This window comes from Orbicella faveolata, unplaced genomic scaffold, assembly GCF_042242905.1.
Source record: "Orbicella faveolata isolate gen_17 unplaced genomic scaffold, um_ofav_v1 contig_4, whole genome shotgun sequence".
In the NCBI taxonomy this organism is placed as follows: Eukaryota; Metazoa; Cnidaria; class Anthozoa; order Scleractinia; family Merulinidae; genus Orbicella; species Orbicella faveolata.
The window spans coordinates 6,047,119-6,063,551 of NW_028301569.1; the positions used below are offsets into that span (position 1 = coordinate 6,047,119).

Below are 16,433 nucleotides of genomic sequence, written 5' to 3' on the forward strand. Positions count from 1 at the left end.
TTTTTAGTTTATGATATTTTGAAAAATTCCCCTCTCCCATCTAACATGCTGATCTTCTTTAATTTGGTACTTGAAATTGATAACAAGGAAGCTACACCTTGGCAACTCATTGACCAGGACATATTGCACAGTCTTCACATCAGATAATGGGTCTGTACATATTATTTATGTATTTATTAAACAGAGATCTCCCCATCCCATCCCTATGGAAATTCCAATTTTTATTAATACTTTTCTTTAAAAAGTTTGGCTTTTGAGACCCTCCCCATCCCTGGAATTTCCAATAATCTCCTTGGGGTGGGTATGGACATTTTCTAGAACCACACAATAAAACAAATAAACAAACTTTAAGATAAAATGTTGAAGTATAAGTCAGTGGGACATATATACATTGATCAACTTATAAAGACAGGATTGATCATTGCAACATACTATACACAACTTAAGCAAAGGTGAAATTATAGCCTGAAAAAAAAATTAGGTGTGAACTGGATTCTAACCCATGACCTCTGTGACACCGGTGTGATAACTTAATTAATTAAAGTTCTATGCTACAACATACCAAACTGCTAATTTATTATGAAGTGACACAGCTAAAGGAGAGTTGTCAAGAAATCAACTTTTTTGTGAATTCTAAGATCAATATGAGTCTTCTAAATTTAAGATTATTATACCTAACAAAAGACATACAGTAGGGCACTGCACTGTGTGCTCTCTCTACACACTCTTCCAGGCAGGATAGTAATACATATACATGTACCTTTTTTTTGTTTGGAATATACTGTTACTGCATGGTCATACAAGAGGTACTAGTTGCTGCTGAGTAGTCTTAAAATAAGTGAACTAAGTTTGACAAAATATAATGTATATTAAATCTGCACCAGTTCAGTACAATTTAATACCAAATTTTAATCAGCCGCCAAAAAAAATTGTTAGCACCAGATATTACATGTACTTTGTGAAGGCTTCTGGAGGGGTTATACTTTTATAAAGTACCTGGCAGCAAGTACTATTTTGATTTACTAAAGCAAGACTGTAGTAACTGCTAAGAAAATGTGTTTTGTACATCCCAGAAAAATTGGGTGGGGGTCAGTGCAGCCCTCTTCACAAAAGTTAAACTCTTAACCTATTTATGACCAAAATCTGTGATTTTCCCTACCCCATTTATGACTGTTGCAACTGCTACAGTTGCCCTAAACATAAGTTTTGAAGGACTTTTGTTGATGGTCTTATCAATAATGATGAAAATTGAGGTAGCTTATTCTAAAAAACATAACAAATTAAAGACTAGAGGGCAAAAGCCTTACCCTAGAGTATTTCTGACCAAAACGGCTGAATAACCATACCCTTTGGGGCTGCACAGCTGTATATAGCACATGGAGGAGAGTTCCTCCCCCCCCCCCCCCCCCCCTACCGCTGAGGCAGGAATCAAACTATTATTGCCTTGATAACATAATAAAGATAAAATCTCAAAATAATCAAGAGTTACATATATGCATGGGACTTCACTAATAAAATGATGCCTGTTGCTTGCTGTAAATTGTATATAAATTACTCCTACAATGTGCCAGAATTCTGTTAATCTGGTCACCAACAGGTCACAAAAATCTGACTGTATAATTAATAAATAAGAAAATGACCGACTGAGCTTTTGTTTGAGCCAGAATAGAGTGGCCATAATAACTAGGTGGCTGTGTTAACGGGGGTGGCTCTATGGTGAGGTACATTCCACAGTAGTGATAAAGATGACACTCTCAAACACCAGCACCCATAAAGAGTTTGGACAGTATATTTCGCATAATCAGTTGGAAGAGGAAGAGGGAAAATGGAAATAAAATAGAATGGCTCTTGTGTACCAGAGACAACCCTTTCCCTGAGTTACCCTGGTGGAGCTAACTTTTCACTTATTTCTTTGCAAAATTCAACCAACCGTTTACACAAGGATGACGAACCAGACTTGGGGGTGAGACAATTCAGGTGGGCAAGTTGACTCGCCTTGGCAGCTAAAGTAACCAACAACTTTTCTTTGAGTATACATAAACACTTTGGCTTGCCTAACTGGAACGACTCTCGGCATGGCGAGTGTCACGTAATGCCTAGATTTAAGATTTAAAGCAGCAATTTGTATCAAAGAAGAGAAAATTAACTCAGCAAAACCCACTCTGATCAAATGAGTGAGGGAAACTTAAACAAAGAGGGATAGTTGCACATTTGATTATTCAATAAGAGTTACGAATAACCATGCAGGGTCAACTTTTACTCGGCCTACATGTGCTACATTTTCTCATACAAGCACTTGATAAAGTTGCCTCAGGGGGAGGGTTATCCCGGGTAACCGGGACCATACAAATGGGACCTGTGTTGCCTCAAAGAACACCCCCACGATTTTCAAAGGGGAAGGTCCATAAACAGGACCTTAACTTAGGGCAGCTTCAATGGCAGATTCCCTCTGATGGCTTGGATTTGAATAATTGATTTAATTACTTTTAAAGAGGACTAGAACTTAAAAATCTTGCTCGAATTTCGATCCAGCGAGGCATAAGTTTCCATGCCGTGAATCAAGTTTTTACTGGGCGTTTTAAAAGCACTCACCAAAGAGAAAGAGACTGATGACCCCAAACTACCGATACATATGTACTGTATCTTACTGAAAACAACAATCTTCAACGAGAGATGTAGGAATGTGGGATACTGACCTTCAGCATGCGATCCAGCTTGTCTCTTCTACCAATACACGTGAGCTAAGAGCAACAAAAGCTCTGGTGGCAGCGACTTTCGGAGCTAAACGGCTTCTGTTAATTATGTTCCCGTAGTACACAGTGCAAACTAAGGCCAGCAATACTTCATCCAGGTTGTTGTTAACATTATAGGCTATTGCACTTATTGTTATCACTAAATCACGAACAACAAGAACCAAAAGTCGGAACAACACCAGTTTTGCAAATGTGTAAAATTCGCCCGAAGATGACGGAAGGCTCTCCGTTATTTTGCTTCAAAACAATAATAAACTTTTCTCTTTTCCCGAAATTTTTGCTTCAAAAGTCGAAGTAATGTGTCTGCAACATCCTTCCATACTCAATATAAAATGAAACGAAACTGATGGTTTACAAATAGAGGGAAATCATGAGTAATCGAAACGCCATTTTCTCGCTTTGTGAAGCGAGCCGCGAAGCGCAGTTTAAACCGGATGTGACGTCATTTTTTGTTGGATGATACCTATACGAAAATTTCAGGAGTCTTCTGCCCCGCCTATGGCAAGCCGTTTGTAGCAAAATTAAATCCTTGCAATATATGTTTAATCCTTTAAATAACGGTTTTATTTAAAGATAGAAAAAGGCATTCAATCCAATGGTAAATAAAATTTTTGGTTCAATTCAGTCTTTTAATTTTCACGATTCAATCCAATACCTGGAATATTGATTCAATCCAATACCTAAAATATTGATTCAATCCAATACCTAAAATATTGATTCAATCCAATACCTGGAATATTGATTCAATCCAATACCTAAAATATTGATTCAATCCAATACCTGGAATATTGATTCAATCCAATACCTCGAATATTGATGCAATCCAATACCTGAAATATTGATTCAATCCAATACCTCAAATATTGATTCAATCCAATACCTCAAATATTGATGCAATCTTCCTGGGCCGAGTGCGGCCAACAGGAACGAGAGTAACTGAGCACTAGAGAGCACTGAAAACATGGCGGGCGAAGGAGAACTAGATTTAGAAGTTGAGTTTCCTAAGTTTCTTGCAGACATCTTGGATAAAACGGAAATAATTTTTGAGAATTTTGACTCAGAAGTTGGAGTCATGGAAGACCATTTCTTAAAATTCCTGTTGAGGTGCTCGAGGAACTTTGAGGACTAGGATTCATCTGGACAACGATAACAAAGATGATTGGAGTTTGGAGATGGACAATTCACAGAAGATTGACAGAGTATGGCTGAGAAGATATGAGGGGTTTCAACAGCTTACCTGATAAGGAACCGAAATCATTCAAGAGTATGGATATAATTTCATTGCAGGTTTCTTTAAGTCCATTGGGTTACGGGTTCAACGGAGAAGAATAAGAGAAAGGTTAGCAAAATTAGATCCCCAAAATACTGTCTTGAGATGGGGTGCGTAAATTCGCTTTGGCATCTGGATGGACATCACTCTCTGATCCGATGGAAAATACTAATTCGGCTGTATAGACGGATTTTCTCGGAGAATAATGTTTTTGAAATGTAGTGCCAACAATAAAGCAGCAACAGGTCTTGAATTGTTTCTGGATGCCGTTAAGAGAGACGGAGAATTTTGGCCTTCGAGAGTACAAGTAGATCATGGTGTTGAAAACGTTGGTGTGTGCGATACAATGGAGCAGGTTAGAAGAGAGGAGAGGGGCAGCTTCACTGCAGGGCCATCAACACAACCAACGAATTGAAAGATTGTGGAGGGATGTTTCCGTTGTACTTCCCACTTGCACTTTTACACTTTTTGTAGTATGGAATTGTCAGGCATCCTGGACACTGATAATTCAGTGCATCTTTCCACCTCACACTTAGTTTTTCAACCAAGGATAAACCTTGCTCTTTGCCAGTTCACTGAAGCTTTCAACCACCAAAATGTAAGAACAGAAAAAAAACTGGTTGCCATACCAAATGTGGCTTAATCATATGATGCATCCTGAAAACCCCCTTTCAAATGGAAAGTCATATGATTTTGAATACTATGGTGATGATCCTGATGGTCCAACTCCATTGGGCAGTGATAACAATGTTGTAGTTGAAGAAATTGACCTGGTACAACATGATTCAGTGCAGTCATTTGTATTGGAAAGGCTAGATCCCTTAAGATAATCAAGTCAAATGGGAGTAGACATCTTCCAGGAGGCTCTAGAACTAGTGACAGTTAAACGTGGGCAACTGACAATTGCATAATACTACATGTGTGTGGGCTGGGTAAAGGAGATTATGGCCCTTAAAGTATTTTTGCAACTCAATTCACAACAGAAAACCTCACCCTGCATCAAATAAATTATTTTCTCATCTTCCTTTTCATTGATATACAAAACTCAGAAACTGCTTGAATTACAGAATGCCTAACTTCTAGCAACACAACTAAACTGAAGAGAAATCAGGGCATTTGATAACTGCCATGTGCACTACTCTGCCTTGTAGATTTTTCAGGTGCTTATCAAAACAGATGTTAAAATGTTGCAAGGTTAATTTGTTATCTTATTTTCAAAAGTACCCAGGACACAAGACTAACCTCTTGGTGCACTGGCATAATGGCCACTAACAGGACTCATGTCACTAGCCAAAACTAACTTTGCACCAGCCAGCCTTTTTCATACACAGCTTCACTGACTTTTTTATAAGAGTGGTCAATCTTGAACATTTCTTGTTGCATCAAAAATGTTAATAATAATCACTAAGAAAATTTCACTCCCACAAACACGAATCCTGCTTTTCTTGAATATGCTTATGTTCAAACTCTGATGTACTTTTATCAGTGTTGCCATTTTCTTTTGTCTCCCTTTAATAGTTAAATATTTATCATATGCTTATTAAGGCAATTATTTCCATGAAATCCACTCATAGTTTCCCTGTTTTCATTAGTTTCTATTCTCTTCAGTTTTACTTTGTCAGGATAATTCTCACTTTTGTTTTCATCCAGTAGACCAGTACTCCATTCCATCATGATTGTCACAATGGCTAGTGAAAGTGCAAAATCTACTATTCAAAACTTAAATGTGTGGCTAGTTGGCAGTAGTGTTAGCCTTGAGCCCTGGGTACCCGATAATATTCACAACAAATTGGTGCCATGCTTGTCATAGAATATCAAGAAAAACATCGTTTTTAGGAAAGAAGTACCACATGTGGGTTAAATAATGCAAAACATGAGACAACAACATTGAAAAACTTAAAACACATCCCAATGTTCAATGATTGCTGTCTTGTAAAATGTAAAGGTTCTTATTTCAAAAATAACTTAAAGCCAGGTTTTCACAAACAGTTTTTGTGAGAAACATGTTTGACTGTGCACACGGCACAGCAAAAATTTTGTTTACAGTTCAAAGTTTAGTGTGCCAGTAATGATTGGACAGCAGAAATATGCACAATACCAAAGACCAATGTGGTAGCAAAATTTGCCACAGTTTATGTTATTTGCCACAAAAAGCTAGCACACACAGCTTTTAATAAACAAATATGTTTATCACATAAAAATTGGTTAACTTACATCTACAAAAGCGGCAGTAATGGAATCTAAATTTTCCGTGTCCCTTGTGTCTCGGTTGTAGCAATGTCTCATTTACCTAAGCAGACTAATGGTTTGATCAAGAACTTCGGCGTGTGCTTCTGCAAATTGAGTCAAAATTCTCAAAAATTATTTCCGTTTTATCCAAGATGTCTGCAAGAAACTTAGGAAACTCAACTTCTAAATCTAGTTCTCCTTCGCCCGCCATGTTTTCAGTGCGCTCTAGTGCTCAGTTACTCTCATTCCTGTTGGCCGCACTCGGCCCAGGAAGATTGCATCAATATTTGAGGTATTGGATTGAATCAATATTTGAGGTATTGGATTGAATCAATATTTCAGGTATTGGATTGCATCAATATTCGAGGTATTGGATTGAATCAATATTCCAGGTATTGGATTGAATCAATATTTTAGGTATTGGATTGAATCAATATTCCAGGTATTGGATTGAATCAATATTTTAGGTATTGGATTGAATCAATATTTTAGGCATTGGATTGAATCAATATTCCAGGTATTGGATTGAATTGTGAAAATTAAAAGATTGAATTGAACCAAAATTTTATTTACCACTGCATTGAATGCCTTTTTCTATCTTTAAATAAAACCGTTATTTAAAGGATTAAACATATATTGCAAGGACTTAATTTTGCTACAAACGGCTTGCCATAATTGCATCAATATTCGAGGTATTGGATTGAATCAATATTCCAGGTATTGGATTGAATCAATATTTTAGGTATTGGATTGAATCAATATTCCAGGTATTGGATTGAATCAATATTTTAGGTATTGGATTGAATCAATATTTTAGGTATTGGATTGAATCAATATTCCAGGTATTGGATTGAATCGTGAAAATTAAAAGACTGAATTGAACCAAAAATTTTATTTACCATTGGATTGAATGCCTTTTTCTATCTTTAAATAAAACCGTTATTTAAAGGATTAAACATATATTGCAAGGATTTAATTTTGCTACAAACGGCTTGCCATACCCGCCCCTGGTGTCGACAAGTAACGCCATCTTAACTTTGCCAACTTGGGATTGAATTCCTAGCTGTGGGAAGCTTGCAGGTTTGTTTTCTGTCACCGTTAACCTTCGTTTTCCGTCGCTAGTCAAGAAATCGCATCAGCTCAATCATATGCTCTTGAGTCAATCACAGCAGTGCGAATCGAAGAATTTGCATGCATCGCTAGGCTAAGGGGAGTGTTTCAAACTTTTTACGAGTCAGTTTAAATACTTAATTCAGATCTTCATAGAGCTTCAATGTTGCTTTGCGTTGTGTTTACTCTGGAAAATTGAGGAAGATTGCTAGCGTTCATAATTCATTACGTAATAAGTACTTAAGTTCGATACGAAGGGCTATTAGAAATTTTCATGTAAATTAAGGTTACTGGTCAGCATATCAATCAGCATAAAATCAGGTTATACGATATGTAGCTGATCACTAAACATGCGGCTAATATGACCATTTTGTTAACTTAAAAAAACGTTCAAAGTAAACCAGATGTGATTTAGATCAAACTTCATAAGTTACGTGAGCAAAGTGCACTGTCTGTTACAAATTTGATCTTCCTAGCGCCAGTTTATTTGTCAGATCCACTTCAATCCATTTTAGCTCCACGACAACAAAGACAAAACAATTTAAGTTTGGATGATTGCACTTAAGTGCAATACCAGTTACAAATATCAGTGTTGGAAAGAGGGGCTCCTAAGCCATAGAATTAATCAATAAAAATGTTCTAATAATTTATCTTTTATGTTACTTTGGGCAGTTCCAGAAAATAGTATATCCATACTCCCCCCACTACAGAAGGGATTGGAATTTTCTGGGGGTTTGGGTTCTGTAAGACCAAGGAATTTAAAGAAATATATGAAGATTTTATATTATTAGAATTTCCAGAGTGGAAGGGGGGTCTTAAATAAAATCCCTTCTGTGGGAGAGGTATGGATATTTTCTGGAACTACACATTTCTGATACATTGCTAATATATACGTTTGTTCTATCTACAGAAATGGGTGGAAATCAATCAAATTTACCCCCTCGACCGCTGGGTTTTGAATATTTTTGTATAGCCCTCCGTACGACAGATAGGATGCGAGTCGTACTTGGTACAGATCATGAGATTAGCATTATTCGCCAGGCTATCATAGAATCATGGCCTAAGGGTATACAGGAAGAAGAATTCAAAATGAATGGGGTACATCAATTCAAGCTTAAAGGGAATCCATTTTCCGTGGCTTCTTCGTCAACTGATGCGGCAGATTCCAGGAAATTGGGAGGGAACGTCCTGCATAGGCTTTACCGAGATGGATGGAGGCTCCAGGTTGCTGGAGACTTCACGCAGACAACGGATCTTACTACCTGGATCTTCAAGAAAGACCCAAATGCTGTATGTCCATCTGTGCCGTTTCTTATCGTGGGCCTTAGCAGCTGGGACAGTTTGATGGTACTCAATGGACCAATGGAGCTCCATCAGGTCATTAAAGATGCAGTAGAGAAGTCATGGCCAAGTGGAATACAAAAATGGACATATGAAAATGATGTTTTGAAGGTCAAGATGAAAGGCTATCCTTGGCATACGAATGGAGAAGACACAGTGCATGCGAGAGTGATACTGCATACACTTGTGAGTGAGCTACTCATTCGAGGGTGGAAGTTGTATGGAAATTCCAACCTTAGAAGCAGTGCTAACACCCTTTTTTTCGAACGTGACACAAACATCTCACCTGGGATACAGCCCTCTCCAGTGTACTGCACAATAAGCTTCAACAGCGAGGACCTGCTCCGGTTGATTGGCTTTCCAGAGGGCATGGTATCTGCTGTCCGAAACACCATCCAGACCTTCTGGGCGAGAGGTATCCAAGGAGAATCACGCTATGCTGAGAGTTGGCAGTTCAAGCTACGTGGAACCCCATGGTGGGCATCAGGTACCGAGGCAGTGGACTCAAGATTTCTGGTACTGAAGCTGATAGAAGCTATCCAAACATACGGCTGGAGTGTGGTCACTGCTATTGATTGCTCAAGGAAAGATTCTGATAAAAGCAGTCTACTGTTCACACAGTCCCAACCAAGACAGTCTCCATTCTTTTGCATAAGCTTGAATGAGTCTGACAAATTGCGGCTGATAAACGCACCAGACAATATCACACAGGTAAGTGGTAATGATTACATTGAAATTTCCATGTCAGTTCTTAATTCCAAAATTAACAGAAACCTATCTGAGAAGACATAATATTTGTGCTTTGAAAGGAATGCTATTTTGAGATAACTTTTGTTTACTAGCACTTTGAACCTAACTTGTCTCGCGATTACCTTTTTGGCTGTTATCAGTCATAATAAATATATTTATTATGTGCAGCACTTACCAACAAACCTTGAAAAAAAGAAACCAACAAAGGGTCAAAATCTACCAATTGCAACCCACAGGACATGGCTTTTTGAACCCATCAATCAGAAGTTAACTACTCTTTCTTGAGAGGTTGACACTAGTGAAACATGAAAATATCAAAACATTAAATAGCTTAGAAAAACAACATTACATTTATATCATAATACAAATGTATGTGCACTAGGTGGAATTTTTTGCCCAATAGCCCTCCAAAAGTTTCTGAGAGGGAAATTTGACAAAATCTATGACATCAGAGGGTAAGCTTGCATTGTTACCCATGAACATTGGCCAATGACCGCTGTTTTCACACTGATCTAAAAAACTGTCTGTCCATGTGACAGATCATTTCAATCAGTGACCTGGTGCTAAAGGGAAACAGTTGTCAAATGATTTTATTCCATGAGAATTTGTAATGTTTCCCAGTTTCTCTTGGGACCAGTCACTACAGAGTGTGTTCTGTTTCTGTTCTGTTCTGTTTGTTTATTTTGCCTTTTTGCTTAATGTACAGTATTTATAAATATTTTAATGCGAGGTAAGGTGACCTTTAGAAACCATCAGGCTTTTAGTTGAGGCCGCCTCATACGTAACAATACAGTTACATAAATAATGCAACAGTGTGCAGCTTTGCCAGTTCAGTAATTATTTTACTAAAAACTCTAGCAGTTTTTTCTTAAAATTGGGGAAACTTTGTGTAAATGTTCTCCACAATACCATGTACAGTAAGCTTAATATCTGGCTTTCATTCACTCATGAAATCATACAGATTTTGCTACCACTATTTTTGTGTCCAATCCTTCTCCCCCCCCCCCCCCCCCAAAAAAAATGTGGTGTCAGGTGCGAATGCACTTGTAAAATATTTTATGACTCTACTATTTCCGACTTAGTGTACCAATCCCTCTATTACAACATTAAACACTTGATAGCTGGTCCTGAGAGAAACAGCTTAAGCAAAATTGCTGTAAATGTCTTTGTTGCGATATACATGTATGAAACAAATCACTAAAAAAAAGAGTTTGTGTGTAGTGGCAGTTATGGTCAACATTGACAGGTAGCAGACTGCATTGTTATATAGCTGGCGTTTTTCCCGCTACAGCACACCCATTTATTGGCTAGTTCATGGTCACATGACATCTAACAATGATACTGTTACCTGCCAAAATTAATGCCATGAGCGGGCAACATTGTGAAAACTGTGACCTCAAATGGGAAACAGTTGACTGTTACCAGCGAAATGTTGACCACTGTTGCACATCACTTGTCAATAAAGTGCTTATAAAAACTTGTTTTCCACCGGTTTGACCCATTTGTTTTGCTATATAACAAATCAGTTAATGACTGGTCCCTTGGGGAACAGTGAATTTTGTTTCCCGAGAATCTCAATGTTTCCAGAGATGAAGTCGAGGGAGACATTGAGATTCTCAGGAAACAAAATTCACTGTTCCCCTCAGGACAGGTCAAGAAGTGTTAACTGTTAACCTGTGACATCATGGATTTTGCAATGTTGCTTGCTCAGAGACAGCAAAAAAGAGTTTTATTGTACAGTTATGCATGTCATGTTACCTCAAAGTAACAACTGAAAGCACATGCTATTGGAGAAAACATTCCTGCTATCATAACAATTTTAAAAAGATGATTCCCAGTCCATACTGTGCAGTCTCAGCACCCTAATGTTTATAAGTCTCACTCAATGGAATGGAAATCAATGTTACTCATTATGAACCACATACCTCATCTTTGAGGCCTTTCACATTCTTTTCCAACAGCTTCATCGATTTTTACAGCCGCAAAGTTGTTTCATCAAATTATATGAGAAAGAACAAAGCATCAGGCTTTACATCCATAATGGCGGTTGACGTGAAACTTTGAATTTATTTCATGTAAGTAGTGGCAAAATGTTACACTTTGTGATGTCTTGAATGACGCAAAACAAAAACTTAAATATGTAAATGAACTCTCAATAGTGCACAGTACTAACAGGAAATCGTCTTTAATGCGCTATTCAGTAACACGCAGACTCTAAAATTCAAAGCTCGCCGGCTCCTCCCAGTTTCCAACTACTGCCAAGCTCTGTTTCATTGTCTGAACTGTGCTCAAGGATTTGATTACCGTGTGCTTGGCACTAGTCAGAAGCTGGGAGGAGCCGCCAAACATTTGATTGACGGTAACAAAAAACGCATTTGTTGGTTGAGCTTTGAATTTTGGAGTCTGCATGTTCTTGAAAGGTGCAGTAAATATGACTCAGTTCTTTTGTCTTGTGATATTCAGATTTGCCGAGAAGTCATTCAATCCCAGTATGTCCTTGGTGTGCAAAGAGAACAGCTTTACGGCACAAGTTATGAGTTCAAATTTAATGGCTACCCCTGGAGTTGTGGAATTAATGGTCATGATGGACTCCATGGCAGAAACATGGTATGTCATTTGATTGCCACCCTGGCCAGAAATAACTGGAGGCTGGTCATGGCAGCAGATGTATCTGCCAAGTATATTCACCAGGACAAAGGCGAAGACTATCCACTGGACGTGGACAGTATATTCTTCACATATGATCCAATGGCAACTCAAGCGACAGCACCGCCCTATGTCCAGCCTCCATCTTATGGGCTGCTACCACAAGGTCAACCTCCACCACCATTTTCTCCTGCACCATATGCTCCTGCACCATACCATTCAGCACCGTACGCTCCTGCACCCTCCACTGAACCCCCACCATTTGCTCCTCCAGCCTATGCGATGTATCCTCCTCCTCAGTGAAGAGGGCTGAGAACAGCACCTGGCCCAAAAGGGCCTTGTATGTACATGTAGTATTAAAACAAGGTCCCAAGTGTGTACACACCTAACCAAACATGGTCCATAGTATACATATATCTAATAAGAACCTTGTAAATGAAAACTGTATTTATTTAATAATTGAAAATTTTGTATAGGGGAACTGTTTACAATATTATTTGCATCATTATCATATTAGTACTTCAGTCTCTGAACGAGCTAGAAAAGTATCAGTTCTAATAAGGGCATGGTGCAATTGAATGTGCCACAAATTTTGAGCATGTGTGATCCCTAAGGGATCAGGAAATATATAAACTTCAAAATTTCATACAAAATGTTCGGGTACAGCCTTTTTTTGACACCCAGAAATTTTGCAGTTCTCAAAGTCAATCTTGATTTTGCACCCAGAGTTAGGATTTCACCAATTATTAGGCTTCACAAGCACTGTAATTGTTTGGAGTCAATTTGTATCTAGCACGATGCATCAAATTCATATCTATGCATAGGTTTATGCTACTGAGGCAAAGTGTACACGGAATGCAGTCATAGAGATTCCCCTGCACATTGTAGACCAAATATGCAAACGAAACATGGTGTAAGAATGGTATACAATTTTTGCTTTGAATGAACAGATCCTAGATAGGGTAAATGGGCTATATATGAGGTAGTGTTTACATGTCAAAACTCATGCTGGTGTGAGTTCTGTAGCAATATATGACTAGGTGACTTCATAATGTGTACCTGTTTTCTTCATTTCATATCCAACCCTGTTGGGGAGGGGAGTTACTCTACAAAGTTCTACACTGGGAAGCTCAGCCCGAGGTTCAACCCCTCACTCTTTTGTATACTGTTTTGACAGTAAAGGTACATTTGTACCCCTTTCGAATACCTTCAATTGAAAAAAGGTATCCCTTCACATACGTTCATAACTGGCATGTATTTTGAATATATTGTCAAGAAAGGAAGACTGCTTGTTATTTTCATGTGGTGTTTAATAAAGTGAAATGATACAGTCATGGGGTGCGTCTGGTCACAGTATTTTATTTGAAGGCCCTTTAAAATACATGTAACTAAATGAAATATTTTAATTAAAGGCCTTTAATTAAAATACATGTAACTAACTGACAGATTTCCCTACCCTTTCATGTGCCTCAACTTGCAAAATCCCTACCCTTTTACCAAAGCTAGACAAAGGTACCCCTTTTGGTTTAAGCCTCCCCATATAGGTCATTATGAGGAGCACTCCCGTGGGAATCTGACATTGTTTATGTGACAACATCTTGAGGTGAGTAATTCCAGAACCAACACCTGCAAATATTAAAATTTAAAGTCTACCAAAAGACTGACTTTCCCCCAAGGGGGAATTCCCATATGAAAAGGTCAGGGGTGCTTTTGAGAAAATTTGAATTTAACCCCGAAGGGAGATCAATCTGGGTGTGGCTCAAGATTTAATTGATCCCCATAAAATAGCATGTACCACTTCAAAGGGACATGAAGTGTTTTTTTGTTGTTGTTGTTTTTTTGCCTTTTCTTCCAGTGTAACCCTGATACCCTAGTGCATGAACCTTGACACCACTTCGTCCTGAATACCCTAAGTGAAACCAAAACCGTGATTTACACCCCTGAGGGAGGGGACCAGCATCCTCAACCTTTCCAAATGGGAATAGTCTCCCCGCCCCCCCCCCCCCCCCCTTCCCAGGCTGATTTCATCCAGAAAACAAGGGGTCATTTGTTGTTTTGACAAGTTACTGATGCTAGATTTTGTATGGGAATAAAAATTTAAAGCGGGTACTGTGACTGAATGAACATGACTGAGCACGACTCAAAAGGGTGTGACACATGCTGATATCATGTAAACAAAAACAGAGCTATAAGAGGAGGGAGCTCAGGGTGGACTCCCATATAGAGGGGCATGAAGGGGTAAAATGGGAACTGGGATTTGCCTGTTTTTGGGCTGGGAAAATGGGATTTACTTCACTGGGACTGGGATTCAACTACTGGGAATGGGATGAACAGTTTCGAAAATGGGTGAAGGATTTTTAGTTTTAGTGCTCTCTGACCCTAGTTTTTGACACCACTGCTTAATTGAGCCTATTCTTTTATGTAAAAAATTAAAATTCAGCATCATTAGACCTCAGTAGACACATAAAATCATTACATTTTTCGTTTCCGCGTTCTAGCTACCAGGCTCCATATGACACCGCGGAAATACGTTTTTTGGGGTGCGATACAGTATTTTGCTGGTCAGCGGTACACCTTAACAAAACTACAAAATGCCTGCAACTTTTACATTGTTTTCGCAGCGAGTCTTATCGACAGTCAAAAAGGTACAAAACTTAGAGCGCACACTGTAAACTTAGCTTTTAAACTCCGCTCATTTGTTGGATAGTTCTCAGTTAATATTATATATTGTGCCAAAGCCAAACTGAACTTGCACACGGTGTGAAATTGTTGTTGTTTCGTGAGAGTTCGTGCTCGCAAGCGGCGAGCCAGTGGCAATTTACGTTACGATGTGTGCTAAGGCTAAGACTAGGCAGCTTTTGTGTTGCTGTAGCGGTGTTCTGAGGACATCAACTTCTCAAGTTTGTTGAATTGATGGGCTTGAACCGTATGAATCGGTATGTCAACGGCATTTCGATCAAATTCGTCGGGAAGACATGCTCGTGTTCGTCCACTTGTTCGATTGGGGGCACTCACGTAAGTAATCACGGTCATCCTGTCCTCACTCGGTATCACCGAATTATAGACCAAGTTGGCCGAATTCGAAGCAGTGCTTCGTATAAATCTCGGACACGTTGGTGTAACAAGTGTAGGACTGAATCCCCAAAAGGGTTCAAAATCTGGCCTCAACTCGAGGAAGAATTCACCGAGGTATGTTTTCTCATAAAATACCCAATTTTAATTATACTGTACTTCAGGAAGCTTGAGGCTGGCGAAAATAAAATTTTAAATTTTCATGGTTATTATTGTTTCTTTGTTTCTTGTCATAATTTCGAATTGTTGCAGTTCTGTATTTTGCTTTTAGCGCCTCTAAAGTGTGAAAATTATTTTAAACTAGTTGCATAGCTGTTAGAGTTTAGAAAAAAAAGCTATTTAGCTATTAAAAAAACCACAAGAAGTACATGACATCTGATTATCTTTAGATGGCAGAAGACATGGAATACAAAGCTGTTAAAAGGGTAATTAAAAATACATGCATATTAGACAATAAAATTACCATAAAATCTGGGTAATAACAACTTCCAGTTAAAACTCGATAAATGAATTTCATTTTTAGTTATAAAGAGGCTATCCCCCTTTTATTCACACAACAATCTTCTGATTATAAGGCCACACAGATAATTTCTGACCACATTACCTTAGAGCCCGAGACTCTATAATTTGTAACATTAATACTTGTTTACATATTACTATTATCTGGATTTCCCAATAGAAAACTTCTTCTATTGTACATTTTTTTCTATTTTGGCTCAGCAAAAATCCTTTTAGATACTGTCCATGGATGATTTCCACAACATCAATGCTGTAAAAACACCAGCTGAGAGAACACTGACCAATGCTCTCCATATGGCAACTCCTCTCCTGAACATTCAGCCATCTGTTGATGGTGGGGAGAGGCAGGGGGCAGGAGCCCGGGAGAATAGGGTGTAGGAATCTGGGGAGAAATGCAAAATGCTAATTTTTGTCCTTCATTAAGGCTTCAAATACTTTCAAAAACAAGAACTGAAAATGTTACTTGACTTTCATTTAGTGTCTTTAAAGACTTCTAGGCCAACAGGCAAAGAAAAATTCACCCTTGGGCTCAAAATGAGGCTCAAAATGAAACCCTTTGACAGTGGCTATGTCATAGCTCACTCACTTGAAAGACGTGGGTAAGAGTAGCAAGGCTGAAAACAAAGGAAAAAAGGAAAAGGAAATGCCTAAGGACTGTGCAGCTAAATGGCTAGGATGTGTTTTGAGTCTCTTAATTTACAGGGGACAAGAGCAGGATGAACAAGGGTGGGAGTCAAGAGATA

At 38.5% G+C, this 16,433-nt stretch overlaps 1 protein-coding gene across 1 annotated transcript; it reads left to right on the top strand.

Annotated features, from left to right (window-relative positions):
• Positions 1-6,914: 6,914 nt before the first annotated feature.
• LOC110041204 (uncharacterized) lies at positions 6,915-13,151 on the top strand. Its single transcript, XM_089276539.1, has 3 exons — positions 6,915-7,332; positions 8,273-9,414; positions 11,917-13,151. Exons 2-3 carry the CDS (start codon positions 8,275-8,277, stop codon positions 12,400-12,402), a joined length of 1,626 nt encoding a protein of 541 aa, XP_089132665.1. The 5' UTR covers positions 6,915-7,332; positions 8,273-8,274; the 3' UTR covers positions 12,403-13,151.
• The last annotated feature ends 3,282 nt before the right edge of the window (positions 13,152-16,433 follow it).